Source organism: Lynx canadensis, chromosome E2 (genome assembly GCF_007474595.2).
Source record: "Lynx canadensis isolate LIC74 chromosome E2, mLynCan4.pri.v2, whole genome shotgun sequence".
NCBI lineage: Eukaryota > Metazoa > Chordata > Mammalia > Carnivora > Felidae > Lynx > Lynx canadensis.
This window is the reverse complement of record NC_044317.1, coordinates 27,649,393-27,676,844: the sequence shown is the minus strand read 5'-3', so window position 1 is coordinate 27,676,844 and position 27,452 is coordinate 27,649,393. Positions and strand designations below refer to the sequence as shown.

The 27,452-nt window shown below is 52.9% G+C and overlaps 2 protein-coding genes across 7 annotated transcripts in view; one reads left to right on the top strand and one right to left on the bottom strand.

The window, feature by feature from the left end:
* The window catches only part of CPNE2 (copine 2), a 47,196-nt gene extending 30,726 nt beyond the window's left edge, over positions 1-16,470 (top strand). The window contains exons 12-16 of one of the 2 annotated variants that reach the window (XR_003965387.1): positions 827-881; positions 6,076-6,127; positions 7,491-7,624; positions 10,447-10,677; positions 14,330-14,419. Coding sequence is in view for 1 of the 2 variants with exons in the window: in XM_030299729.1 (XP_030155589.1) it covers positions 827-881; positions 6,076-6,127; positions 7,491-7,624; positions 14,330-14,566; positions 15,907-16,014 (586 nt within the window). In the remaining variant the exon portion in view is untranslated. Of the gene's footprint in view, positions 1-826; positions 882-6,075; positions 6,128-7,490; positions 7,625-10,446; positions 10,678-14,329; positions 14,567-15,906 lie in introns of those variants that run through there. The other variant, XM_030299729.1, reaches the window with a different exon arrangement.
* A 5,585-nt stretch (positions 16,471-22,055) lies between these two features.
* Positions 22,056-27,452, bottom strand: part of PSME3IP1 (proteasome activator subunit 3 interacting protein 1) — a 31,268-nt gene continuing 25,871 nt past the window's right edge. For all 5 annotated transcript variants that reach the window (XM_030299731.1, XM_030299734.1, XM_030299733.1 and 2 more), the window contains exon 7: positions 22,056-22,856. In XM_030299731.1, the coding sequence (XP_030155591.1) occupies positions 22,639-22,856 (218 nt within the window). In that variant the 3' untranslated portion in view covers positions 22,056-22,638. The remainder of the gene's footprint in view (positions 22,857-27,452) is intronic.

Here is a 27,452-nt window from a genome sequence, read left to right as displayed (position 1 = left end):
ATGTAAGTTGAGCGAATGAACAGGTGAGACATGATCCCTGCCCTCAGGGAGTTCCCACGCACGGAGGAAGACAGAGAACGAATCACTGGAGTTCCGAGAGAGCGGTTTACATGTGAGGCAGGACCTATGGGAGCACCAAAGAGAGGCATTCTCAGGCCTCAGGGAAACCCACAGAGAGAAGGGGCCATTTGAATTGGGCCTTAGTGGATGAGTAGGAGTTTGCCACAGGGAACAGGCTGGGGGCAAAAGGAGATATAACATGATTGAAATTGGAGTGTGAGGTGCCCTGTGTGTTTGGGACACAGCTAGTGGCCAGTGGCCAGGGCTGGGCCAGTGGGGTATGAGGGAGGGCAGCTGGAAGGAGATGAGAGTAGGTCCTGGGGCTGGATGATGAAGGGCCTTGACACTAAGCCAGGGTTCTCATTTAGGAGAATTTTTCTCAGACAGAAATGGGAGGTTGAGAGACAGGCAGTATATTTCTGTAACGACTGTGGTTTAGCGGATGTCTGAGGTCCCAGTTTGAGAAGGACCTAAAAGCTGCATCCAGGCCCACCGGTTAGAAGTGCTGTGATTGATTAGCCATGTCTGCCACAGGTGTGGATAGGGTCAAGCCTCACATTCACCAGGTACTTAGAGGTGGGTGTGAGCTCAGTAGATCATTCACACAGAGCTCGTTCTAGAGGTGGTGAGCTTTTTCCTTCTGTCCTTGGAGGTGTGCAAGGCAGAGTGGGCCCAGCCCTGGGCGAGGGCTGGGAGGGGTGGGTGGGGGCAGTGAGGCCTCTGACCTGATGTCTTACAGTAGTTTTCTTCTCCTGTCTCTGATTAGTGATAAGATGTTTCCGGCTCTGGGCTTCGGGGCCCAGTTACCCCCAGACTGGAAGGTGAGTGGAGCTGGACTGTTTCCTTTTGGTCGAGATGGGACTTGTGTGTCTGGCCTTTCTGGAATCTGGAAGTTGCTGGAGGCCCACCCAGCTGCCCTGTGTTCTCTGCATTTACCCCAAACTCACACTCTTTCCTCAGCCTGAACCTCACGTAGGCGCTGGAGGCTATAATGAGCAGGACAGTTATGGTCTCTGACCCCTGGTATTCAGGTCAGGTTAAGAAGACAAGTAGGAGGCCAGATCTGGCAAACAAAAATCCAGGATACCCAGTAAGTTTGAGTTTTAGATAAACACATTTTTAAAGTATAAGTATGTCCTAAATATTGCCTGGGCCATACTTATCCTGAAACGTTATCCATTGTTTATCTGGAATTCAAATTGAACAGGGTATCCTATATACTTCTGGAAGCCCCCAGGACTGGAAGGTCATCAGTGCTGAGATGGGGCAGCATGGGCCCGGGAGGAGCCTAGAGGAGGGCCCCAGCCTGGCCTGGGGGTAGCAGGGAAGGCTTCCTGGAGAGGCATGGTCTAAGTCAAGAAGGAGTTTGCAGAGTGATTGGGGTTGGTGATGGGGCAGAGAGAGTGTTCAGAGCAGAGAGAACCAGCTTTGCAAAGTCTGGGAGGCGGGCGGGACAGGGCGAGTTGGAGGAACTGAAAGAAGGTGGCCATGATGGCCTCTCTGTGGAGGGTGGAGAGAGACATGGCTAGCAGGGTGGGGGGCCGGCCACTCAGGGCCTCAAATACTAATTAAACAGCAATGGGCAGCCACTGGAGGGTCCATGTAGAGCGTTACAATCCAGTTGGCATTTTGAAGACTTTTTAAAATGTCTTTTATTTATTTTGAGAGAGAGAAAGCGTGCATGCAGGCTCGAGCAAGTGGGGGAGGGGCAAAGAGAGAGAGAGAGAGAGAGAGAGAGAGAGAGAGAGAATCCCAAACAGGCCGTGTGCTGTCAGCACCCAGTGTGGGGCTCCATCCCACGAACGGTGAGATCACGACCTGAGCCAGAATCAAGAGTTAGACACCCAGGTACCCCTTTTTAAAGATTTTTTTTAAACGTTTTTTATTTATTTTGAGAGAGAGAGAGAGAGCAGTTGGCATTTTGAAGGCCCGCTCTGGCTGCTGAGTGGGGACTGGCTAGGGTAAGAGTGGGCCAGATGGAGGGATGAAGAGAAGGAGTGCTGTCCATTCTCCAGGTGAAAGAACAGAGGCTCAGGTGATTTGCCCAAGGCCGTGTTCCCAACAGGGAGCCTGGATTCCAGCTGGGCAAATGGAGGCTTCCATTTGTTCTCAGGATCTGCTGCCTCTCCATAAGTGAGAAGCCTGGGGCTGTTGCGGGCACAGAGGGCTCCTAACCTGCACGTGCGTCTCAGCTAGTGCCCCCTCTTGTTGCCCTGCTGTGACCCACGCTGCTTCCGGTGAGCACTGCCCTCCCACCCTCTCTAGGGAGGACCATCTTCACCTAGGATTTTAGGGAGCGGCTCTGTGGCCTCCTGGCCACCGTTCGGTGTGGGGGTGCAGGGGGCAGGATCCTGCAGAACCAAAGCTGGGCCTCTGGGCAGACAGTGATGCCACTGGGGGCAGGGCAGGCTGGTGCGGCCAGGCCCAGCAAGAGCCCGTTGCTAGGACACCAGCCAGCTTTGAAAGAACTCTGGCTGAATGAGACGTTTTCTCGCTCAAAAGCCTCCTTGGAAATGTCACAGGGCAGCTCTGGAGAGGCTCGGGCTTGGCCAGGCTGGAGGGCCTGGCGGCGCCAGGAGGGATGTGGGAGCCAGGATGGGCAAGGGCACATGCCAGGCCTGGCCCTCCCAGCCCCTTGCCTCCCTCTCATTCTAGCTGGCCTTGCTCCAGCCTCTTGAACCTTCTTTCATTGCTCCCCACCTCAGGGCCGTTGCGCCTGGCCTTCCCCTGGCCTGTTGCTCCTGGTCACCTCTTTCCCACTCTTAGAGGCCAAGAGATCTTTCCCTCTGGGAGGTCTTCCCCGAGGAAGCTCATGCGGGGCCCTCCTCTCCTCCAGTGAGAGGCAGTGTCCTCACAGAACTTTATGGTCGCCTCTGTATGTGTGGGTTGGCCTGTTTGTTGCCTCCCTCCAGGGTTTCACGGTCCGGGAGGGCCCCTGCTTTCCTCCTTTCTGTGTCCCAGCTCCCGGCACACATGAGGAGTGCAGAACTTGTTTGTTGACAGTGAATCGGCGGCCTAGCAGCCTGAGCAGACAGAAGTGTTGGTTCTCTGAGGGTGAGAAGCTCGAAGGAACGTGCACTTGGGACCTTCGAACCTCCCTGGGGCTGGGCCAGCTGCACCCCAAGCAGACCCCTACCCTGGATGGTGGCGGAGGGACTCAGGAAGCATTTTCCTGAGGAGATGACATGAAGGCTTGGACGTTCAAAATGAGCCAGAGTCGGTCAGATGAAGAGAGGGATGAGGCGGGAAGGAGGGCACGCAAAGATCTGCGGTGGGGAAGTGCACAGTCCATGACTCTCCCCACTGTAAGGATGGGGTAACTGAGGCTCAGAGAGGACAGTCCCTCTGGGGTCCCTTCAGCTCCCTCCCCCATGCCCTGCCCCCGCCAGGGCCACAGGGAGCAGCGTCTTAAGTAACTCACTGACTTCGGGCCAGGCTTGGTGAACAGAACCACTGATTGTCACAAGGCAGCAGGGAGTCCCAGGACAAAGACCTGTGGCCAACAGGCCCCCAGGGGCCCCTAATCTGGCTTATGGCCTCCAGGAAACTTGTCCTGTTTACAGGCATTTCTTAGGCAAACCAGGGCAGCAAGCATAGGAGGGGGCTGGGCTGCTGAGCGCTTGTCTCCCAGATCTGGTCCCAGCTCTGCTGTGGCTCATTCGTGTCACCTGGGCATGCCCTGACCCATTCTGAACCTCAGTCTTTTGACCTGTAAAATGGAGCTGCTGGTCTAGGTGACCTGAGGGACCTCTGGGCTGGATGAGTGACCTCCACAGCCCCATCCACTTGGACCACCAAGCCCTCCTGCAAAGAAAGGGGGGAAGCAGTGAAGAATCAAGAGTCTGGGTGGCCGAGAAAGCAGAATATTACTCCATTCCTATCAGGAGGGGGCTTTCCCCCTTGGTCTCTAAAATCTCCTAAAATCTGATTTTGTAGGAAGTCATTGGCCCACGGAGGCCTGTTTCCTTGGCAACCATTCTCCTCTCTCAACCCCTCGGTACAAGCCCCCCTCTTAATCTCTGTAGAGGCTCATGAAGTTGCCATGGCAATGAGGACCTCCAGCCCCCACAGCTGGAGCCTAGATTGGGGTCAGGATGAAGAGGGCCCCAGGGTAGGGAGAGGACCCAAGACGGTCATTAGGGGACTGGCTCCGTGCCAGCCTTTAGGGCTGAGGGAGCAAAGAACAGAAAAGCTGTTGCCCAGAACAGGGAAGTGTCTTCTCAGGCCACCCAGTCACCCATAGGGCCCACCTGGGGTGAACTCCTCGTGCTGAGTCTCACCCCTTCTTGGCCCAGGAGGGCTCACAAGGCCAGGACTCCAACTCCCACTCGACGCATGAGAGGCTCAGTTCTTAGGCCTGTTCTGCTGTGTGGCCTTGGCACCTGGCTTCCCCTTTCTGGGCCTCTGTTTACTTGTGAAATGGGTACATTGGACTTGGTGGGGGCCTTCTAACATGCGCGTTGTATAGAGCTAATTATCTTGGAGCTAATGAGAGGTCTGGGAGTGTTTGTGCCCAGACTAAAGCTCTCACCTGGCAGATATTTCCCTGGACCTCTTCATCTTCCTAATTTAAAACTGGTGGAAGAGTGTTAAAAGGCGGAGGAGGGTCGGTAAAGTATCCTCCGGACTGAGAAGTCACTTTAAGAGGGAAAAACGAAGCAAGCCACTCCCTACCGTTTCCACAACTTAATTCAGGATAACTTACTGATGGGCCAGCAGAACCTTCAGCCGCAGCTTTTACAGAGCAAGGGGCATGGTGGTGAGGCCACAGGGTAGTTATCTAAAGTGGGGCCCTCTGTGTGCGCGCCTTCTCTACTGGTTAGCTAACGTAGGGCCTTCGTGCGCCACTTTATAAAGATCAGAAGAAGCCCTCCTGCATTCCCATGTGGGCGTACATTAACCTCCTTGGGGCCTAGAACACGTAGCCCCGAGGGAGGTCATTGTGCAGACACAAACAAGATGGAGTCCTTGTCTGCACGCCTACCGAGAGGAACGCCTTCTGAGGTTAGTGGGTTCAGGAGGCAGCCTAACCTTGGTTCTAGTCCCAACCTTGTCCTTCGGTAAATGCGAGAGCCTGGGAACTTTCTAGAACATTCTGTGTCTGTTTCATCTTCTGAAAATGGGGTAATTGCAGGCCTTTCCCCATTGGGTCATTGCCAGGAGTGAGGGGATGCCTGCAAAACTCTGAACGTGGGTTGTGGCATGCGGTAGGGAAGGGGGCCGCATGGGGATTTTGTGAGAGGGCAGCAGGACAGAGAGTGGGGAGGGCCCCATCAGAGGCCCGGGTTCTGCAGCCCCCACAGCCCCGAATGGGGTCTAGTTATTGTTCCTCTGTGTTCCTGGATCGGGAGTGTGCAGAATAACCCACAGGGCTGGGGGCTGGGTCTGGAGGCAGAGAAATGGGACCGGGCCCCAGGGGAACTGTGATAGCTGTCCCTGCCCCCCATTCCTCTGGTCCCATTATGCTTCCTCATCCCCAGTCCAGCTCTGAGCAGGCTGTCCGCTAATCCCGTTTGGCTCCCTGGCATAACACAGGCTCCTTTGTTAGCACTCGTGCTGTTAAGTCGGGGGAAAGCCCTCAGGGCCCTACAAAGTGGACCGTCAGTGATGGCGTGTGACAGAGGCTCAGTTCAAAGGCTCCTGGAGCCCACCTGGATGCCTTCAGAAGCCTCTCTGTCCCACTCAGGAACTATCTTGGTGGGGCGAGGAGACACAGGCAGGAGCCTGACCCCCCCCCCCCCCTCCCCCCCCCCCCCCCCCCCCCCCCCCCCCCCCCGGCAAACAGAGATGGGGGTGATGTGGTGCCCATTTCAAAGTGAAGGTAGTCAGACCTCTCTGTGTGGCTCAGCCCCAGCACCGGAAGGTGGAAGCAGATGTAGGGGGGTGTCAATAGCCTTGACCTGGGGTGGGGATGGGGCTTGAAGAGCCAGGTACCCACAGAGGGAGACTTGGCCCAGCAGTGGGTGGGGCTTGGAGCCAGGAGGCTGCCGGCTCAACATTTTCTCTGCACTTCAGGTCTCCCATGAGTTTGCCATCAACTTCAACCCTACCAACCCCTTCTGCTCGGGTGAGTGCTAAGCCCACCTGCGTCTGCGCTGGGCAAAGGGAGGGGCAGAGTATAGGTTTTGTCTTTTTCTCCCTTCCCCTCCCCCTCATGCTTGCTCATAATGACAGATGGGGAAGAGCTGGAGGTTGGAGTCAGGTGGTCCTGGATTCAAGGCCAGCTGCTGCCCTTTCCTGGCTGTGTGACCTTGGAGAGATCACTGCACCTCTCTGGGCCTCTGCCTCCTCACCTGCCCCAGGGAGTATGATACCTGCTTAGCTCACCTCACTGGGTGGTCAGGTGAGAATTAAGGGATGCGTTGACAGGAAGCCCTGTGTAGAACAGGACGAGGTGAGGGCGGCAAATTATATACCTGCCTCTCGCCTCCCACCCGCCCTTGCTGGGAGGACCCAGCCCTAACCCCACCCTGCTCCCCCTGCCTTCCACAAAGAGCCTTGGCACCCAAGGACTGAGGGTTGCCAGAGGGGAGGGGGAGAGAAAGGGGCAGGCAGTGAGTGTGGTGCCTGTGTTCACCCCTGCCCCCTTGACCTAAGAGAATTTCTGAGCCTCCAGAATCATTTGAGAAACTACTGGAGGAGGAAGGGGGCCCCAGGTGGGTATGGAAGAGGGTGGTCCCTGCCATCACGAGACCTTCCAGCCTAGGATCTGGCTTGGGTATAGCACCTGCCTTCCCTGGGGGTTCCCAAAGCTGGGCCCAGTTTGTACTTGGGAGGGAAAGGTGTCAAGTCACCAACTTGCAAACGATGCTGTGACTCAGAAGCCATGGGCATCTATCTGTTGGCTAAAAATGTAGCCCTCTGCTGTTCCTGGGCTCTGCCTCGTTTAGAGCAGGTCTCTAGAGACTTTGTCCAAAATTGGGTTGGTCAACCTCCTCCCCAGACAAAGGCCTCCTGGACAGGACCACCGGGCAGTGGGATATTCTTAGGGGCTGTGCAAGCATCTCAGTTCCCCACGGCAACCCTCAGCCAAAGCCATAGCATGTCCAGAATGGACCTCAAGACTTGGGCTGCCAAGTTCCTTCTCTGGGAAGAGCCTGCTGGGTCCCCTCTTGTCAACTGCCCAAGAGTGAAGGTTATCAGTCCCATTGACAGACAAGGACATGAGCTCAGAAAGATTAAACAACTTGCCTCAGCTAAGAAGGGGCCAAGGCAGGATTTGAACTTAGGTCCGCCTGACTCCATATTCAGGACTCTTTGCTTTATACTTGGCCCTGCCCTCTGGGAGCTTCCAGTCTCATGGGACCTACACTGGCCACCATAGGGGCATTTAGGGTGAGCATGAAATAGAGGTAGGGTCTGCAAATGGGATGAGGGTAGGTGAAGGGCCGGGGGGCAACCTTGCTGATACAGTCTTCTCCTCGAGGCAGGTGTCGATGGCATCGCCCAGGCATACTCGGCCTGCCTGCCCCACATCCGCTTCTACGGCCCCACCAACTTCTCACCCATCGTCAACCACGTGGCTCGGTTTGCAGCCCAGGCCACACAGCAGCAGACAGCCACGGTGAGTAGGCAGCCACCGGCGTGGATGTGTGGGAGAGGGCGGGCACTGGCTGGGCCCTCCCTGCCTGACATGAGGGAGGGCCAGACCGGGGCCTGTCTTTCCAGCTCCACCTGCCCCCACAGGGCTGGGGAGCTGGATATTCTGCCTTCTGTGCCTCAGTTTACCTGCAGGTCTGGCAAGGGGGTTGGACCAAGCTCAACTCGATTGGTGCTGGCTTTCTGGAGCACAGACTTGAAAAAGACACAGTGATTCTGTTTATGCTTAGTGGTGAATAAGGTTGTGATCATTGGGAGGTGCCTCCCCAGGACAGGGGGTATTTGGTATTCCTGGGATACATGGACACCAAGGGATGGTGGTCCTTGTGGGCCCTAAAGCTACCCTCTGGGCCACTGTCTGGCCCAGCGGTGAGGCGAGGGCCTGGCCGGACACTGCCAGTGGCATCTGGAGTACATGGCAGATGGCCATCATGGGCATCTGCATCCCTGGTCCTCTCCCTGCTCCCTAGCCTCAGGCCGAATGCCCGTGTTGGGGTCACCAAGGGTCACCTTGTCCACTCTTCCCTCCCCCACCGGGATTTGCGCTGACTTGACTGTTGGGAAGTCTCCCCCCCCCCCCCCCCCCCGCCCCAAGGGCAGTGTCTTGTGTAGTACTTCCCAGGCCCTGTCCCCAGGCCCACCGGTCAGGCTCAAGCCACGGCTGGAAACCCAGCTTCTAGCCCTGGGGTGGAGCCTGGGCTGCCACCCAGGAGACTTCGGTCTGACTCCTGCCTGGCCACCCCCCCCTCCGGGGGACCTTCATGAGCCTCTGCCCTTCTCTGGCCTTCCCCCTTGGAAAGAAAGAGTAGCTGCACCCATGCCTAGATTCTCTCTCGACTTCTCCTTCCCATGGCCAAGGCCACCGTCTTCCCTCATCTGACACCACAGCCACACCCTCACCCCTCTGGCCCCTACAATCTGTTCTCCGGCCTGGAATCCTTTTAACAGCAAATGTCAGATCTGGCCCCTCCAGGCCCCTCCCTTCCACAGAGACCTCCTCTCCCACTCTTCCCCCACACTTTCCTCCCTTTATGATTCTATCACCAACCTCATTCCTGTTGCTCACACACACGAGCTTGTTCCCCTCACAGAGCCTTTGCCCCGGTGACACTCTGCCCGGCTGGTTCCACCATTCCTCAGGGTCCCCTCAGATGCCCCCACTGTGGCGGGCCTTGACCACCCCTCTGAGGTTGCTCTCCCACCTTCTCTGTTTATTCTCGTTTGGACTCTGAGGATGGCAGCAGCATCTGTTTAGCTCGTCTCCATTTCCTCGTCCGTTGTGCGTCTCTCCCCATGACTCACAGCCCCACGGCCCCGGGCTGCTGCTGTTGTGTCCGCTGTCACCTCCTGCCGGCCTGTGGCAGGTGCTCAAGCATCATGGCGGGGGGTTGGATGAATTTGTCCTAGGCCCTGCCTCGGACTGGGCGCTATGCAGGACTCGAGAGGCAGGAGGAGGGAACCCAGCAGGGCCTCTCCTAAAGGGAAAGGGAGGGTGAGGCCCTACCTGGTCGCTAGGGAGGTGGAGGTTGGCTTCGGGAGTGGTGGTAAAGATGGAGGAGGTGGAGGTTATGAGAGCGAGAAAGAGGACACCAGGCCTGGCCCGGAGAGGGCAGGACGGCAAGACACGGTCTAGTTGTTCAGAAGGCCACAGGGGGCTCTGGGATCAGGCTGCCAGGGTTTGAAGAATCCTGCTCACACTCCTTCCTCATTGTGACTTGGGCAAATCACATAACCTCTCTTAGCCCGTTTCCTTGTTTGTACGATGGGGGTACTAACAGGACCTACTTTGAGGAGGTGGTGTTCGGATTAGCAACATCATGCGATGCCTGCACCCAGGAGGAGAAAGGCCAGGCAGACAGGACGCCAGAGGCCGGGACAACATGAAGGAGGTCGGCATGCGGGTCAGGGGAGAAGGAAGGCGGTCCTGGCATCTTCCTCAGGGGGCATGGTCTGCTCCAGCGCCAGTCCTGCCCGGCCGCTGGCGGCTGAGGCCCTGAGGCCAGTCGCTTCCTGCTCTGAGCCTCTCTCCGTTAGGAGGTGGGAGAAATAAAGCCCCCCTGGGTGCCCTGAGGATCTGGGGCAACCTGAGTGAGACAGCAACCAGGGAAAGGCCTGGGAGGGACTACTTTTGCATTCCTGGGGTGCAGGGCTGGAATGGGTTGGAGGGCAGACGAGAGGCAGCCCTTGGGCTTGCACCGTCTGGAGGCCTGCCGTCTGTGAACCAGGCTGTTGTCCCCCCCAGTCTGTTGTCCACCTGAGCCAGCTTTCAAAGGGATGGAAAAACGGGCCTGCACTCTTGTTTAAAAGGAAGAAACGTGGATGGTAGCAGGAGCGAAGCCAGTGCTCTTGCCAGGCTCACCCTGCAGCCAGGGTAGGACCGGGTGGGACGTGTGGTCCTAGGGGAAAAGGTGCCTGTGTCTGCTAGGTCCCGGGTGTGCCAGGGGCTTGGGCCTTGGGCAAGGCCAGGAAGGGGACCTTTGTGTCCTGGGGAATAACTGCTGACGGCTCCCCAGAGGGGAGACTTGGTCTTTTCTCTGTGCAGCCCCTGATCTTCTCAACACCCCAGGCACTTTTGTCACGTCCCTGGCCTCCCACCCTGGGGAGGCAGCCTCCTCTTGGCACCCTCACCCCTCATGGAAGCACTACCCCGCACCCCGGGGTGACTTGGGCCACCTCTAAGCAGGAGTGGGACAGAGGGCCTCTCTCAGCCCCTCCCACCCTGACGTCCACATAGACAGGCTTCTCCACCTCTGGCCTTGCTGTCCCACATCTCACTGTGCTCCAAAGGTGGTGCCGCCTGATGGTTCAGCCTCCGGCTCCAGAGGCCCGGCGACCTCGTTCAGACCCCAGCTGCTCCACTTGCCTGGCTGTGTGACCCAAGGCAGGTTGCCGAAGCTCTCTGAACCTGTTTCCTCACCCGTACCATGGAGGTGATGCAACAGTGGCTGCCTCATGGAAACACTGTGAGAATTCAACCAGTTTGGCATGTAAATTGCTCAGCACAGTGCCTGGCACACAGTAAGCACTCAAGAAATGTGGGCGGCTGAATCTTCTGGGGTCACCTCTTGATGGCACTGAGCACAATTAGACCTAAGGCAAACGGAAATAATTTGCGGATTAACTGACACGTTTGCACAGCCGCTTTAGGGGCAATACGTGGTGTGGCTTCACCTTCCCTGTCCCTAGATGTATGCACACCCACGTATAGGAACTCGAGAGCAGGTGGTGGGAGGCAGCTCTCTGTGCAGGCCTGTCCTGTCCCGTTCACACACACACAGCCTGCCTTCCTGGATCGTGTTTTTTGTGTGGCACTGGGGAGACTGTGATGCACAGCCTCTGCCCTTCCAGAGCTTGCAGTCTAGTGGGGAGCCTGGCCTGGAAACCAGCTGCGGGTGCAAGGTGAGCAAACCCATGGTGACGGAGGTACAGGATCATAAAGGTGCGCCTAACCTAAGGGGGCTCAGGGAAGGCTTCTTGGAAAAGTGATGTCCAGGCTTGGAGGATGCTTAAGGGTTAGCCATGAGTGGAGTGCCCCAGACAGAGGGAACAGCATAGGCAAAGGCCAGGAGGTGCCGTGTTTGGACATAACTGAAGGGAAGGAGTGTTGACGTAAGAGGGGTGAATGGGGATGGATGAGGGCCAGCTACCACAGGGCCTTGGAAGCCAGTGAGGAATCTGGATTTTCTCTTGAGGGCTGTAGGGAGCCACTGAAGGGTATTAAGAGGTTCAGCTGGGGCCAGGTGGGTCCCTATCGTGGGACCTTCATCCTTCCCTCTGCCCATAAACCCTGGGTCTTGCCCATTCCTGGTTGGCTACCTAGGTATCTACTGTCCCAGTGGCGGGGGGAGCTGGGACACAGTCATCCTAGGAATTTCCCCCCACCACCAGAATCTTCTGTAGCCAACTTCCAGAAATAAGCCAGGGAGCAGCTTCCCCAGACTGCCTGGAACTGTCATGGTCGATTTTTTACAAATCAGATCACATGTTAAATGCATTAGGGGAAGTGACTGTTTACAGTTCCAGAAGCCTGAAGAACCTCTGGGTAAAGGCAAACGATACTCCATCCCTGAGTCGTAGTGGGGGTTTTAATTTTGGTTGGAACACTGACTGGCTGTGTTTCTGGAGCATGGAGTCCTCAGAGTGTGGGGGGAGAGAGAAGCATCCAGAGGAGACCTCCCCAAGGGGTAATGCTGGCAGGGGAAGCAGAGCTCAGGGCCCGGAAGGGCCTTCTATCTGCTTGGGATGGAGGTGTGGACGCTCAGATGGATCTTGGAGCTGTGGCTGGAAGGGTATGCCAGGCAGGAGGAGAGGCACCAGGAAGGGCATGGAGGTAGGAAAGCTCGGGGTTGGGGAGACCCGGGCTCTCTGTGGGGACAGCAGAGCCCCCTTCCTCCCTCCTCCTGGTTCTGCCCTTCATTCTCCTCTCCCACAGCCCCCTCCCACTTCTGTCTTGGAGGTGGGGCTGTGGACCCCTGGGGTTGTAGTGGCTTAAGAGGCTCCTGGACAACCTTGACTCTGTCCAGGGTAGGTGAGGAGCCCAGGACTTGTTAGCTGCACGTTCATTGCCAAGGCCTGCCCAGCAGGGCAGAAGCTGCGGTCGAGCACGTGGTCGTGAGCATGATGGCGGGCTGGCGCATTAGCAAGGGCTAATGTCCAGTGCCATGCTCCTGGGCTCTTCCCTGGGCTGCTGTCTTGGACACTAAGGCTGTCTGACCCCACGGTGTGGGGTGAGGGGGTGCAGAAACCGCCTCCCTGCCAGGGCCCACTACTGGAGAGGCTCGGCCACAAAATGCGGGTGGTAGAGGAGGACACTGTGGAAAGAGCCCCAGCTGTAGAGTCAGCCAGGCTGGTGTCTGAGCCCACACTGTGCTCATTCCCAGCTGTGAGGCCTTTAGCAAGTCACTGAACCGCTCTCAGCCCCTCTCCCCATCCCTAAAATGGGAAGCACAGGGTGAGGAGGGCCAGCACTGTTGCAGTGTTAGCAGGGACTTCTTCACCCTGGCAGTTGGTACTCGAGGTCCTGCAGGAACCCAGGCCCCATTTGTGCCCACTTCCCTGGGAAGAAGTCTCTAAGGCCCGAGGGAGGAGGCCTGGGGGCCACAGGCTCCAATCTCCTAGCGTAGAGGTGCGGCCGATTGAGAGGGGAAAGCCAGGAGGGTCGTTGGAAGGAGGGTGGGAGGCCAGTCCTGCCCCCCAGTGGTGAACCTGTTGACAGAGGCGAGGCATCCTCCCTCCCACCAGGTTAGGTGCCTGGGAAATAATGCTCTGGACTATCCTGCAGGATGGAAGGGGGGCCAGAGGGCCACTTAAGGAAGGGGTGCTTCCTTAAGGAAGGGGTGGGCTGTGGGGGGGAACAAGGGTGTAGATGGGGTTATAAGGCCCCCAACCAGGGAGGGGGGCAGGGGAGGGGAGGGGGAAGGGCAGCAGCTGCCCTCCACTGCAGGGATCTAGGCTGCCATCTCCATAGCAACAGGTATCCCCAGCCAAGGGCTTGGTCTCTTAAAGGCACAGTGCAGGCTGTGCTGCACGGCAGCCACAGGAAGCAGGGGGGTTAGGATGGTGTGTCTATACCTCCACACGGCTCACTTGCTCCCGCTACGACTGTGTGAGGTACAAGGGGGAGAGCAGGGCATCCAAGGGGGCCTCTGTATGTTCCCCAGGGAGCAAATGGCTTTGCTGGGTGAGAAGGTGGCCAGGCGCTGATCTGAGATCTGGCTTGGGTCTGCCCTCAATCACCTGGACAAGGCTGGGCCCCCTACTTCCTCTCCTGAGAATCCGGAGGATCAGGCTAGGAGGCAAAAGCTTCCGAATATTAGGGCCACATAGGGCTTTTCTGCTTATGTTACAGAGGAGGAAAACCACATTCCTCAAAAAGGGGCCAGAGGGTGCTAAGGTCAGGGCCAAGTTGAAACTGAGGTCTCAGCCTGCTTAGAATGCTGGGTCCCTGCCCAGACCAGCCAGTGAGCCTTCCTAAATCTCATTCGCCTACCCACCCCCGCCCTTGGCAGTTCAAGCTATGGCCAACATCACCCATGCTAATTAGTGTTTTTAAGTAGTTTTATAAAGAGACTTTGTAGCCCAACTAAGCGAAAAGTTAAACTTGCCATATGTAGAGAGTCACAGTATAAAAATAAACACAACAAACCAGACCTGATAGTGAAGTCTAGCTAGAAACTCTGGTCCCCCGAAGGGCTGTGCTTCCCACCTCTTTGTTGGTAAGGAAGGTTTGCAAATGGTAGGCGTTAAAGGCACACTAGAATCAAACAAGACTCCCTCCTGGGTACAGTTTGTGGAATTTAAAGACCTGCGTGGAATTAATACCATGGCTTGATGCTGTCTGCCGTGTGACCCCAAGTCACTTACTACCAGCAGAGTCCCACAGGGCCAGAAGCACCCGCCTGCATGACCAGTGCGCCGTCTCAGAGGCCAGCCGTGCGGATCGGGCACAAGCGGGCTGTGGGGGTTTCTGTGCAGGTGGAACAGAGCCAGGGAGGCTGGTCCCCGAGTCCGTCGGCCAGCATGGGTCTCCCTTCTCAGCCGTGGTCCTGACTGCCAAGAACGCAGCTGTTGACGATGGAGCGCTGCTTTCCTCCCAGGGGTCCGAAGGTTTGGGGGAGGCTGGGGAGCGGGGGGCAGAGGCCTCAGCGCACCTGCTGTCTCCTTCCCGCAGCAATACTTCATCCTCCTCATCATCACGGACGGCGTCATCAGTGACATGGAGGAGACGCGCCATGCCGTGGTGCAGGCTTCCAAGCTGCCCATGTCCATCATCATCGTGGGCGTGGGCAATGCCGACTTCGCTGCCATGGAGTTCCTAGACGGGGACAGCCGCACACTGCGCTCCCACACGGGGGAGGAGGCCGCCCGCGATATCGTGCAGTTCGTGCCCTTCCGAGAGTTCCGCAACGTGAGTGTGGGCCTGGGCTGGGGAGGGGGCACTTACGGGACCCCAGCAACCAGTTAGTGAGGATGAAAGTCTGGGGAGTGTCTGCCTAACCTGAGGCTCCTCCACCCTCCGCTCCATTGACTGCACCCCGCCCGAGGGCCTGCCCCGAGAGGAGGCCCCGCGACCACATGAGCACTTGCTTCCCTGAGCTCGAGGAACACACGGGGTATTGCCTGATCTAGACTGGGGCTCCAGGGCAGGGTTTCATGGAAGCCCTGCCCTCTAACCTGGGTCCTGAACCAGAAGTTGGGAGTTATCCCTGTGGGTCAAAGCCAGGCAGGGGTGTGGGGTGGGGGGGAGGTGGTGGTGTGAGAGCAAAGGCCCAGAGGTGAGAGAGGCTTTCCTGGTAACCTTACCTCAGCCAGCATCCTTCACAGACAGGAAACGAGGCCCATCTTAGGATGGCCTTCACAGGGGGACTGGTAGCCCCGCCTTGTTCCTGGAGGTGGCTCTGAGCCTATTTGCAGGTGACCCCAGGTCTGCCCACAAGGTCGCTGCTCTGGCAATTGGGCCCACCAGGATCCCAGAGGGAGCAGTCTCTCAGATGCCACCCCTGTACTGCCAGCCTGGGGCCCAACTCTTATTTGACCAGAAGCTCACTGTGTGGCCTTGGGCAAGTCCCTGATGTCTCTGGGCCTAGGTTCCCTTGGCCATAAGGCCTCTCGGGGTTCTGTGGCTCGGATCCTACAAACTAGTCCCAGCATGAACCGATTGCATATTTTATACCCAGTGGTGCTCACAACTCTGCCCAGTGTCCTCTGGGTTTGCCTGAGATGGCCCAGCTCCTTCCTCTAGAGCATTAGCTTCCTGAGGCTCGATGCTGGGCCTTGGCTCCCCATTCAGGCTGAGGACACTGACTCCCTATGCCTGGCCTGCAGCTGGGCGTTCAGCGGTGAGCCAGACAGTCCCAGCCCGTTTATGGTGGCCAAGGAGGTGCTCAGGAAGTATCTGCCAGGGGAGTAGGCTATGCAGCTCGCCTCCACCATCTCTTTCCCCAGAAGCTTCCCACACACAAATTCATCCTAAAACGTTACTCCCAGGCATCTCAAGGGCTCAAGGTAAGAATCAGACTTCATATAAAGGAAAGCGCTGCTAGCAGTGGGGTTTCAGGCCTGGGCCGGGACAAGGGATGCGCGTTATAGACCACTCTGGCCCTCCAGACCGCTCTTGTCCTCCAGGGACACCCTCTCCCTCCAGCAGCTGTCTGGGCCTGGTGCCCCTCACGACTTTCCTCCAGTAACCCTGTCTCTCCTCTCCACCTTACCACCCCCCCCCCCGCCCCACCCCACCCCACCCCGCAGGCGGCAAAAGAGACGTTGGCCAAAGCTGTGCTGGCGGAACTACCCCAACAAGTTGTGCAGTATTTCAAGCATAAAAACCTGCCCCCCACCAACTCGGAGCCTGCCTGAGTGCCAGCCCATGCCCAGCCCCAGCATGCCGGCTGGGCCTCCCGCCCTCTCCAGGAACGTGCACGCTCACCCTGCTTCCTTGTGGGTGGCTTTTTTAACCGATCCATTTTTTTTTTTTTTTTTTTACAACCGGACCTCCACCCCCAACTTCCCCCAGCCCAGCTGGGCTTCCTTTGTTGGAATCGACTGATGATGCTTCCGGGCCAAACTGGCTTCCTCCCTACCCTTAAGTATTGAATGTACTTTGTATAATTTTAGTGGAATTACTGTTATTAAAGAGAAAATTTTTACAATCATAACTGGCTTTTTCCAAGTAACTAGCTGCAGACTCTGAAAGGAATGTGTCCCCAGTGCATACTTTGTGTCATTGCCTGCACCTAATTCCTGCTCTGTTTTTTTATACTGTGACTGTGTTCTATTTGTAATACTCAGGGTAATAAAGGAGTTTCAGATGTTCCTGTGTCCTCTCCTTCCTCAGCTGGGACCTGATGGGCTCACTGATCTGGGAAAGGAAACACGAAAAACCTCTTTCTCCCAACAAGCCTGGCAAGATGGTGCAATCATTTCTACTTAAGGTGGGGTGGGGGGGGGGGCAGGGCACACATTCCACACAAACAGTAATCCCTCTGTTAAAGTGGCACAGAACTTGGCACATTAGATAGCTGTGGATGGATACAATGGCCGGCCCCACCAGTAACTGAAGCCCATACAGAGCCTACACCAGTCTCTGGGTACTTAGGCCCAGCCACTACCACTGACCCCTCCCCCTCCTTCCTCCTCTGTCTACACTCTGTCCTGAGTTGCACCACACGGGCACACAGGATAGCAGTCACTGACGTCCATTAGCTCCTCTTCCTGGTCTCCAGGCATCGGGGGAGGGGCTGTGGTCTGCCCTGTGTGAAAGCCTCTGCCCTCAGGACGCTAAACAGGGCTGCTTGTGTCCCTGCTGACAGCAGCCACTGGTTTCTAGGGCATGCCACACCCTGGTGCAGGCCCAAGTTCATGAAGCTAGCCAGGGGTCCTCCTCTTTTTCTCTGGTCTACCTCCGGCCTTGGAGTTTCCATGAGCCAGTGCCACAGGCTTCTGTGTAACCAGTAACAACCAACATTTATACTAAGCGCTGTTTCCGGATCCATGTTAAGAGCTTTACAGGCATAATCTTGATGAATCTTCCAATCACCCCTGCCTAGGACCATTTCAGAGATGAGGAAATGAGCAGAGAAGCTAATCAAATCTATTAAAGGCAGAGCCAGAACTTCCATCTGGATCTGGCCAATTCCAAAGCCTCTACTGACTCCACTGCAACTTCCTTTGACTCTGTAAGGGAGTCTGGTCCGGTTGCTAATGAACCTGTCCTTCCTCTGCACTGAAACCGGAGGTCTGTTACCTCGACCTCCTCTCCCAGGTCATTCTCCCTGGGCCCCGCTAGACCTGAGAGCACACACCAGGCAGGTTCCTACCTCTGGGTACCTGGTAGGCTCGGGAACCGAGGTCTGTCTGGCGAGGGCGAGTGAAGGAGATCTTCGTTCTAAGCTTCCAATACTCCTGCTGGTTCTGTGGCCACCAAAAGTCGAAATATCCTTTAGGGACACGTTCACTTCTGAGAGGGCTGCAGGATCGCATGGAGCTCTGCTCCCCAAAGAACCTTTGGGAAATCACAGCACAATGGCCCAGGGGCCAGCTGGCAACACGGATGGAATCCCAGGGCTAGTGTATTGGCCTCCTTTGGGTCATGCCTAACTCCTGCTGATGCCAGCTGTAAGACTGCGTGCTAAACAGCACAAGTCTGCTGGTTTGCCCACCTGCTCAGAAGCTGACATGAGTCTAGCTGGATGTCACATCCAGGGAAGTTTGTACCTACCCAGCCTGGAAGAATCTGTCAAGTCCTGCAGTCAAATGCTCTACCCCTGAGATATACCCCCTAATCTGTCAACTTATCATTGACAGAGGTCTCTAAAGGGGGGCAGCCTTCTTCCTCCCAGCCCCACATCCCCTCCTTGGCCCTTACAGGACACGTATGTTGCAAGGGGTGGGGGGCACTTCTCATGCAGACCCTTCCCTTCTACCTCCCCATGGGAAGAATTTACCAGATTGGTGAGAGAATCCCTGCCTTATGTTGGGGTCCATCTCAAAAGCTCGAACTCTTATGGACCATCTACCTCAGGTATGGTGGCCACAGCCTTCACTCACCTCCAGGCTTCACATGGGAGCAGACCCTGACATCTCTGCTTTCTTTCCCCTTCTCTGCCCAGGTTGAGTAAATCAGTCAAGCAAGCCCTCTACTCCCAGATGGCTCAAGTTCACAGGGGAAAGGAATGCGCCCGAACTCCTGATCAGGCCAAATCACCACTTACAAAAAAACAAAAACAAAAAACAACAAGCCAAAATAAATAAGTCCTGAGGGTGTAACGTAAAGCATGGTGGCTATAATTGATAATACTGTATTATATCTGAAAGTTGCCAAGTGCCTAGACCTTAAAGGCTCTCATCACAAGGAAAAATAAAAAACAAGACCATTTAGCAATATACACAAGTACTGAATAAACTGCACACCCGAAACTAATGTCAATTATATCTCAAAAACGAATTGAGCTTCGGTGATGCTGGTACTTGATTCTTGGTACATGGATAGCAAGCTAAAAAGTGAACTTCAAAATCTAAAAGACCCCTCCACCCTTGAATCACTGCTGCTGAGGCCTGGGCACTAGCATTTGTTTAAAATTTTCACTGACACCACAGAAAGTCAGACTTCAGAGTTAAAGGCTCAAATTCAAATTCTGGTTCTGTCACCTAACTGTGCAGTCACAGGCAAGTCATAGAACCACTACGAATTTCGATTTTCTCTATAAAATGTAGAGAAGGGCTGCTTCGTGGGACTTCTAGGATGAAAGATATTACAGTCCACAAAAATGGGCCACAAATGTCCCAAACAGTGCCTGGCACACACATAGCAGCCTCTCGGTATACAATGAATGAATGAAACAAATCCACACAAGGCATAATGACATGCCTGTTACTAAAACAGTAAGGGTGGAATCCAGCCAACAGCTCAGAGTAGTGGCTGTCTCTGGGTTTTGCTGTCCTTCTCCTCCGTGAAATGCTAATGCTGGGCCACATTCTGCCTGTCACTGCTGGGACACTCCCCTTCTCCCTAAACCATAGCTCCAGCAGGTAAGGGAGCAAAATGCCAGCTCTTGCCAGCGTCACGAAGGCACGAATGCGCAACTGGCTTCTTGTGTTCACCCTGTGACTACAACGAAGTTGCCAAGATTCTAGCCTCCCACCAAGTAGAACTTACATTCCATACTGTTACGTGTAAGTAGGCTGGGCACGCCAGGAAATCAAGACAACGCTCAAGTCCAAATAATGGTGCACTGCCACTAAGCTCTCCTTTTTGTTTTTCTGGAAGGGGCTTAAGACAACAGCTGAGCCATATACCCACGAATAGGACACCCGAGCCAAGGAACCGGGTGTGCCTAAGCAATTAACATTTAGCTGAGAGGGAAGCATACAGCAGAAGCTGGTGGTTGGAGCTTTGACGACCAGATCTGACCCTTCATCATGTCAGTGTTTTAGCTGCAACCAAGTACTGCCAGTAGGATGGGGAAAACCTGCCATAAATCAGCACTAACGGAAGCTCTGGACGCCCACCGCGAAACAGGGGAGGCCAGCAGTAACAGGGCTATTGAAGATGGCTACCATTTACTGAGCGCTGTGTGCCAGATCCCACACTAAGTACCTAATCCAGATTATCTTTCACCGTCACTAGAAAGCTGGTCTCATTATTCCTATTTTCCGAGGAGGAAACTGAGGCCCAGAGAGATTATGGACCTTGTCCCAGTGACCCAGCTAGAAAACGTCTGGCTCCGAGCACAAAACCACTAGGGTACATCCAGGGAAGAGGGAAGTAGGCGTCGTTCCCAGGGAGAAGCAGAAGCAGTGGGGGAAGTCTTAGGCAAAAGCAGCTTGTCCTGGGTAGGAAAGAGGTAGCCAGAAGGGAAGAACCTAAGATGGAAACTGGAAAGAACAAGGACACAAAGAGCGGGCACTGGTCATCCCTAGTTAGGGGCCCAACTTCCAATGTCCGGTCTAAGATACGTCTGAAGAAAGCTAGAGATCCCCACCCCCATCCCAGTCTAAATTTGAGAAGCCAGGTTTTTTCTCCTCTGGGGTCTTGAGATCAGGGAAGTCCTATGTAAACAGATCACCAGCCACCTCTCAGGTCCACTCACATCAGCTCCCTAGTTTTTTTATAGATGGAAAAATGAATGCTTTGAATTTCATGCTTTCTCCCCACTCAAATGACAGGGCCAGAAGTTAGCAGAACTGGTTGAGAGGGCACGGTGTGACACAGACTAGATCATCCAGAGAGAATTGGCAATAGAGATCCTCAGAGACAGGCTTTCTCCCTTGCAGGATTCAAGAGTTGTAAGACTACTACCACTCAGGACAATGTAAGCACCCCCTGCCCCCCAGTACACACACTTTGCCTTTATCCCTTGTCACCTAGTTATAAAACCCCAATTATCTATTAAGGCCTGAGTGCTGCACTGTGTAGATTAAAGCAGCCCGTTTTTTCCATCCTTCTTTGGGTTTGAACCACACTGTCTACACTGGATGCTTTCCAAGGCTGCTTCCTCTACTGGGGAGACCAGATCCTGCTCTGCTAGTCATAGTTTCTACGGGGCATGTGTCTCTGTTCCAGGACTCTATACCAACAGGTACAATGAACACAGTGAGGTGCCACCGGTGACTCTCAGTCTTTCCTGTGACATCAAGAGCAGAGATCTCCATCTGAAGAGCCTCAACTTTCTAAACACAATCTAGCTGTGCTGGTAAATGCGGAGGGGGCTGGGAGTGCAAGATTCGGTACAGGAAAAGCAAGATCTTGTTCTCTGACATGTATCAGCTTTCAAGTTAACATACAGTTTTAATCCCTGTAACCTTTTGTCAACTTCCAACAACAACAGAGGCCACAAGGTATAGTAATGGCTTCCTAAAAGTCAAACCACACAAAGACCGTGATTTTGAATCCTTGGTCTGCCTCCTGAAATGAGGTGAGGTTGCTCTGGGTACGTGCTGTAATAATGACAGCGCGATCGCAGGAACAATGAAGCAGAGAAGCAGAAGGTGCCTACACAGTTTTACCTAAATGTCTTGTTTGTTAGGATGAAGCTGATGCGCCTGTACCGACGGGAACAATTAGCACTGAGTGGTTCTGAAAAGGGGGAAGAATTCACAAGGCATCACTTATGGGTGAAGGGAAGTCACCATCTGCTAACAGGCCCAGAGTGTCACTGCAATGGAAGGGGAAAAGGAGTGGGTTGGAGGAGATCCAGGGGCCTCTCTGCCCACATGAAGACTGAGTAGCTTCTCTGCCTGCCAGCATCACAGTGTCAACACATTGTCTGTGTGTCTCTCTCCGTCTCACACCCAGAGAAGTAGAAACAATCGACGTAGGAACCCAGGGGAAGAGAGAACCGTACAGATTCATTCTCCTGAAGTGGGGAGCCGTTTTTTTGTTGTTTTTTTTTTTTAAAGCCCATGCCTCCCTCGGTCCATAAGGCCTTCATACCTCATCTGCCTCCATCCTGGAGGGAAAGTGCCTGCTTCCCTTTAGGAGACCGAGGTGGGACAGTACCTCTAAGTCTTCGCTGCTCACAGCCTTAAAGCTGCCCTGTGTGCAAAGGGGAAAGAGCAGAGGGGAGGAAAGGACAGGGCAGCACCTTTAGGCCAGTAATAGCTTCCGTGGTTAGAAGCCACAACTATAAATGTACCAAATGGAGAGGGGCCTCGACAGTACCCAGCAGGGGCAGAAGATGCAGGTGTGTCCCACTGGTGTGCACTCAGGATCCTACAAGCTGCCAGAAATAAGTCCTTGCATCTACACACCTAAACAGCACTTCTGCTTCCTGGCCACGATGAGATAAGGCCTGTTTGTTTCTCCAAGCTTTAGAGTCTTAAACACCACTGGATGGAGGGAGGAAGGGGAAGGAGAAGGAAAAGGAAGGAAGAATAAGGAGAAATTTCACAATAAGTGATGAGTGTTAAGTGACACTCCCTGCAGACGCAGTTCAGAATCTTTACTTAGTCACACAACATCGAGAATTGGTTAGTTCCAAGGGAGGTCGCCATTCCGTCACCCGGCTCATTTCTCCCACCCACCCCCGTCCCCCATGTGTTCCACAATGCAGTACAACCAAACGGGATGGTCATCTAGAGCCGAATGTTTAAATAATACCTGTCCAATAACTGCCCTTGCTTCTTTGTGCTGTTGGGAAAGGAAAAAAAGAAAGCAACATGATCCAAACACTCTGCACACCAGTGGGTGCCTATCTTCCCAGGGCATATTCAGTGGAATTTCTGCTGAGCCCTCCTCCCCTCCCCCCAGCACATCAGCAAGGAAAGACGCAGCAGGACAGGTCTGGACATCTGCACTGGAGTGAAAAGAGAAACCAAACACAAGTCGGGCCACAAGTGGACTCTGGCACATTTTTAGATGAGGTTAAAAATGTCACGGTGTGCACAGGAAGCAGGCAAAGGAGTTCTGAGGGAGGTAATGCCCGTAGGCAGAACAAACCGTCCGGTCTACTCTTGGGCAGGAGCTTGGGAGGGACACGGGAGCTAGGGGGCCTCGAGGAAGGTGTTGGTTCGGAAGATGGAGGAGACGATCTTGCCAGTGGCGTTGATGGTGCCTTCACTGTCTGAGCTGGACTCGGAGTCGCTGCTGCCCGAATAGGCACCCAAGCCTGGGAGGATGCCAATACAGACCGCGGCAGAGGGGCAGTGGATGGAAGGAGTGCTCAGGGACGTGCTTCCAAGAGACATGCAGGACGGGGCTTCTGCAAAACAGGAGGAAGCACTGTGACTTCACCATTTTGCCCCAAATTCACAGGGTACTTTCCATGTGCGGGGCACAGCGCCTCGGGCTCTACCCTGAAGCCCCAAACCGCCCTGTGCAGTCATCACTACTGTCCCCTGCATCGGACAGCTGTGTTCCTCTTTTACAACTGAGAAAACTAAAGCCACACTCAGAGAACATTGTAAAGCCATGCAGAATGTGACCACGTAGCTAAGGATCTTTTTGCTCCGGGAAACCCAGAGTCACTGCAGCACCCCAGTGATGGAAAGCCTCAATCCAGGGGAATACGGCACTTAGAAGTAAAAAGAGAAGTTAAGGACTCTACTCCACCACTCCTGTTGCCTCTAAATGTTTCCGGACTCAATGAATCACTACAACAACCTGCTATGTAGGTATCCCCATGTTACTGATGAAGGAGGTCAAATGACCAGGCCAAGGTTAAAGGCCACTTAGAGTAGAAAACGTTAAACTAAATCTGAATCAAAAAATAATGTACTAGAATGATACCAGAGCTCACTGTAGACTAAGTGCTGGACTTTAAACCTCAGTGTCTCAGGCTGACAAGCATATACCTCCCTGGCTTTTGCCTTTACAAGCCCCTGACACTTTAGGTAATGTGAAAAGGATACATGGTTCCAAGTATATGAAATCAGGAGGAAGTCAAAACTACCACTGAGAAGCAAGAAGAGACCTCCAGCGGCCAGTACACAGGGTTGAGAAGCTCAGTGGATTTGCTGGTCTTACAGGAAGTTCTAATAGGGGAAAAAGAAGCTGCTGAAGAAAGGCAGTGTTGAAACACAGAGATGTAAGAACGTGACCTGAGAGCCGACACTGATCGTAAAGACGGTGATTACAAGACTACATGAAAGCAGAGGCAGATTTTTGCAACAAATATCACAAAAGTCAATTTCTTCGTGAGATCAGGTTCTTCCGACACCAACCAACCAACCAACAACCGAACAGAAAACTGGACACAAGGTACAAAGAGTTCACAGAAAAAGCAAAACAGACATTTAAACTTGGGAGAGGAAACAATCTATAAGGAGGGAAGGTATAGGGAACAGGCATCTTTATATGCTGCTGAGAGGATGTGGGGCAGTTTGGCAACGTCCTTCAATCTTAAATGATGTTCATATGAGAACATTCCCTGCGGCACTGTTGACAGTAGCAACTGAAAGGTTCATTAATAAGGGACCAGTGTAATGGGCTATTATTCAGCCATGAAGAAGAGTAAAGCCTCTACGTACTGGTACCAAACCACTATGCTTTGTGAAAGAGGCAAGGGTATGTGTAAGCTATAATCTGTAGGGAGGGGAACATGCCCATAGACATGCATGACGATGTCTAAAACAATACATATAAAACTGGTAACAGTGGTTGTCCTGGGGAGATCAGCAGAGCGGTTGGGGAACAGGGAGACTTAACTTTTTTTATTCCAAACTTTTTTAATTTTATTTTTATTTAAAAAAATTTTTTTTTTTTTTAACGTTTATTTCTTTTTGAGACAGGGAGAGAGACAGAGCATGAACGGGGGAGGAGCATAAAGAGAGGGAGACACAGAATCGGAAGTAGGCTGCAGGCTCTGAGCCATCAGCCCAGAGCCCGACGCGGGGCTCGAACTCACGGACCGCGAGATTGTGACCTGAGCTGAAGTCGGCCGCTTAACCGACTGAGCCACCCAGGCGCCCCACCAAACTTTTTTAATTTTAGAATGAATAAATAAACTTTATTCTTTTGCCCCTTTTGAATTTTCTATGCATATACTGCCAATGCAGACAATTTTTTAGAAAAGCAAATGCAAAAGTTCAAAGAGCATCATAGTCTACTTAAATTGGGGAGGAATAGCCCCATGTATCTCTGTAACCTCATGGGCACCCCACTCTTACAGCCAGGAAGGCTGCAGAAGAATGGACAGTCTAACAACAAAATGGGTTGCTTGTCTGTATGTTCTCATTGTAAGCCACTTGAGGGCAAGGGCTCCTTCTTCACCACTCTGTCCCCATAGCATGGGGTCTAGCACAGAGCAGGCCAGCATTTGCCATGTGTTAAAGATATTTTACACATTTCATTGCAGATAGCTAAACTGGGGGGGAGGGGTGAAAATTTGGGACCCAACATCAAATTGTACATTATTCGTTACTTGAACATTCCCTGTATTATTTTCATATATACAGTGATACTTTCAGTATTCTGTTAGAAATACTTGGTTAAGGGATGCCTGGGTGGCTCAGTTGGGCTCAGGTCATGATCTCACGGTTCATGAGTTCGAGCTCCATCAGGCTCTCTGCTGTCAGTGCAGAGCCTGTTTTGGATCCTGTGTCTCCCTCTCTGTCTGCCCTTCCCCTGCCCACACACACTCTCTCTCAAAATAAATATATATTTAAAAAAATGAAATATTTGCTTTAAAAAAAACCTGATTCATAAATCAGTTACTCAGAAAAGTAATTTATGTGAAGCTGTTCAATGAGATGTCATTTTATTAAGAATTTCAAGGGTGAATTGAATTTTAGGGTCTATCTTAGATAGAAAAGGAGGATCAAGTTCAGAGTACCTGTGCAAGACTAGAGCTGGCCTAACGGAAGGACGGAAGCCAGCCACGAAATGAAACCAAGAAATCTGGACCACAATGGCATCAGCAGAGTTTAAGCCAAAAGACCAAATCTCCCGATTATCTAGGTTTCAAGAAAGAAAAGAGACTGCAACTCTGACAAATTTCATTCCAAAAATAGTTCAACTGTCCAAAGAGAACAAAATGGTGCCCTCTGATCTCACCCATTTGGTGAAGTTTCCTGCCAGCTTCTGCATTTGCAGGACCACGTTGTTATACCAAATTAACACCGAAAATTACTAATAGGGAATGTTCTTGGGATTCAAACAGATGCGTGAGTTGAGAGTCAATGGGGCCAACTTGTGCGTTCACTGGCTCTGCTCAGAGCCTAAGTCCAGAGCCCCCAATGGGGGAAACCTGAATCTCCATTAGGGTCACAGAGTTCTTTTCTGGGGGGAACAAAGGCACAAAGCTTTCTACTGCGAAGGACAAGACTTTCAAGCAAGCTTTTAGGGGATATTCTTCCAATGGGGCCTTACTAGCAAAAGAGGGTATCTCTTGCCCAGCTGTAAGAATGCTGCTGTGAGAGTGGAAGGGAAGACAAAGAGATTAAAAGGTGGCTCTGAAACATGGTGTCTGCCTTAGATGGTTTTTTTTTAAACAAGTATTATTATTTTATTTTACTTTGAGAGAGACAGAGTGCAAGCAGGGGGGGAGCAGAGAGAGAGGGAAAATCGAAGCACTGCACTGATAGTGCGGAGCCCAACGCAGGGCTCGAACTCACAAACTGTGAGATCATAACCTGAGTCGAAATCAATAGTCAGATGCTCAACCAACTGAGCCGTTCAGGTGCCCCCTAAGATGGTTTCAAAAGGCCACACAAGTGGGGCACCTGGTGGCTCAGTCAGTTAAGCGTCCCACTTCAGCTCAGGTCATGATCTCATGGTTCATACATTCGAGCCCCGCATCAGGCTCTGTGCCGACAGCTTGGAGCCTGGAGCCTGCTTCAGATTCTGTGTCTCCCTCTCTCTCTGCCCCTCCCTCACTCACACACTCTGTCTTAAAAATAAATAAACGTTAAAAAACACAAAAACAAAAACTGCCACACAAGTTTTCCTTTCCACTGACTAGTGCAAATACTTCCTACAAGGGAATAAGCACCAGACACAGACAGGGCTAGCTGAAGTACATTTAAGATTTCTATGAAGTTTTATGTACTTGTGTGTATATGCATGTGTATACGCCCACAGTATACACTTAATCCTATTTACACATCCAGATTAGCAAGTTTCCTATATATTAAAAAGACATCTGTGAAATGGAAGTCCTATATTGCTGATGGGAATGTAAACTGGGATAACTTCTTTGCATGGCAATTTTACAATATTTATCAGAATTACAAATGTATATCTTCTCTGTCCCAATAATTCTATTTAACCTAACATATCATGGGTGTGAAAAATAACGCATGTACAAAGTTTTTAATAAAACATCATGACAGAGAAAGCATGGAAGCAATCTAAATGTCCATCATAAAAAATAGAAAAAACATACTATGTTGCAACCATATAACAGGATACTACATAGTCTTAAAAAGGAATGAAGCTCTTTATGTACAGTCATGCAATGATTCTCAAGGTACTACAGGTGAATTAAACAATGAACAGAGTATGTTAATTAAAATAATGACGATGACAGGAAGTACAAGACAACATATGAGGTATTCTTGCCAAAACACTTGAATTGATCAAGCTCTAGATCTAGTTACCATTTTCACAGGAAACACAGGAATAAAGGAACACCATGGAGATATAATCAACAAGATCTAGAGCATGGGAAACTCCACAGGACAAAGAGACCCAGTTTCTTCACAAAAACAAAGGAAGCAAAAAATAAACATAAAAAGGAAGAAGAACCTATAGGCCAAATGAGACTTAAAAGGCACACTAGTCTATTGTTAAGATGCTATCTGATGGCAATATTCCCAGACTGATCTACAGATTCAGGTGATCCCTATTAAAATTCCAA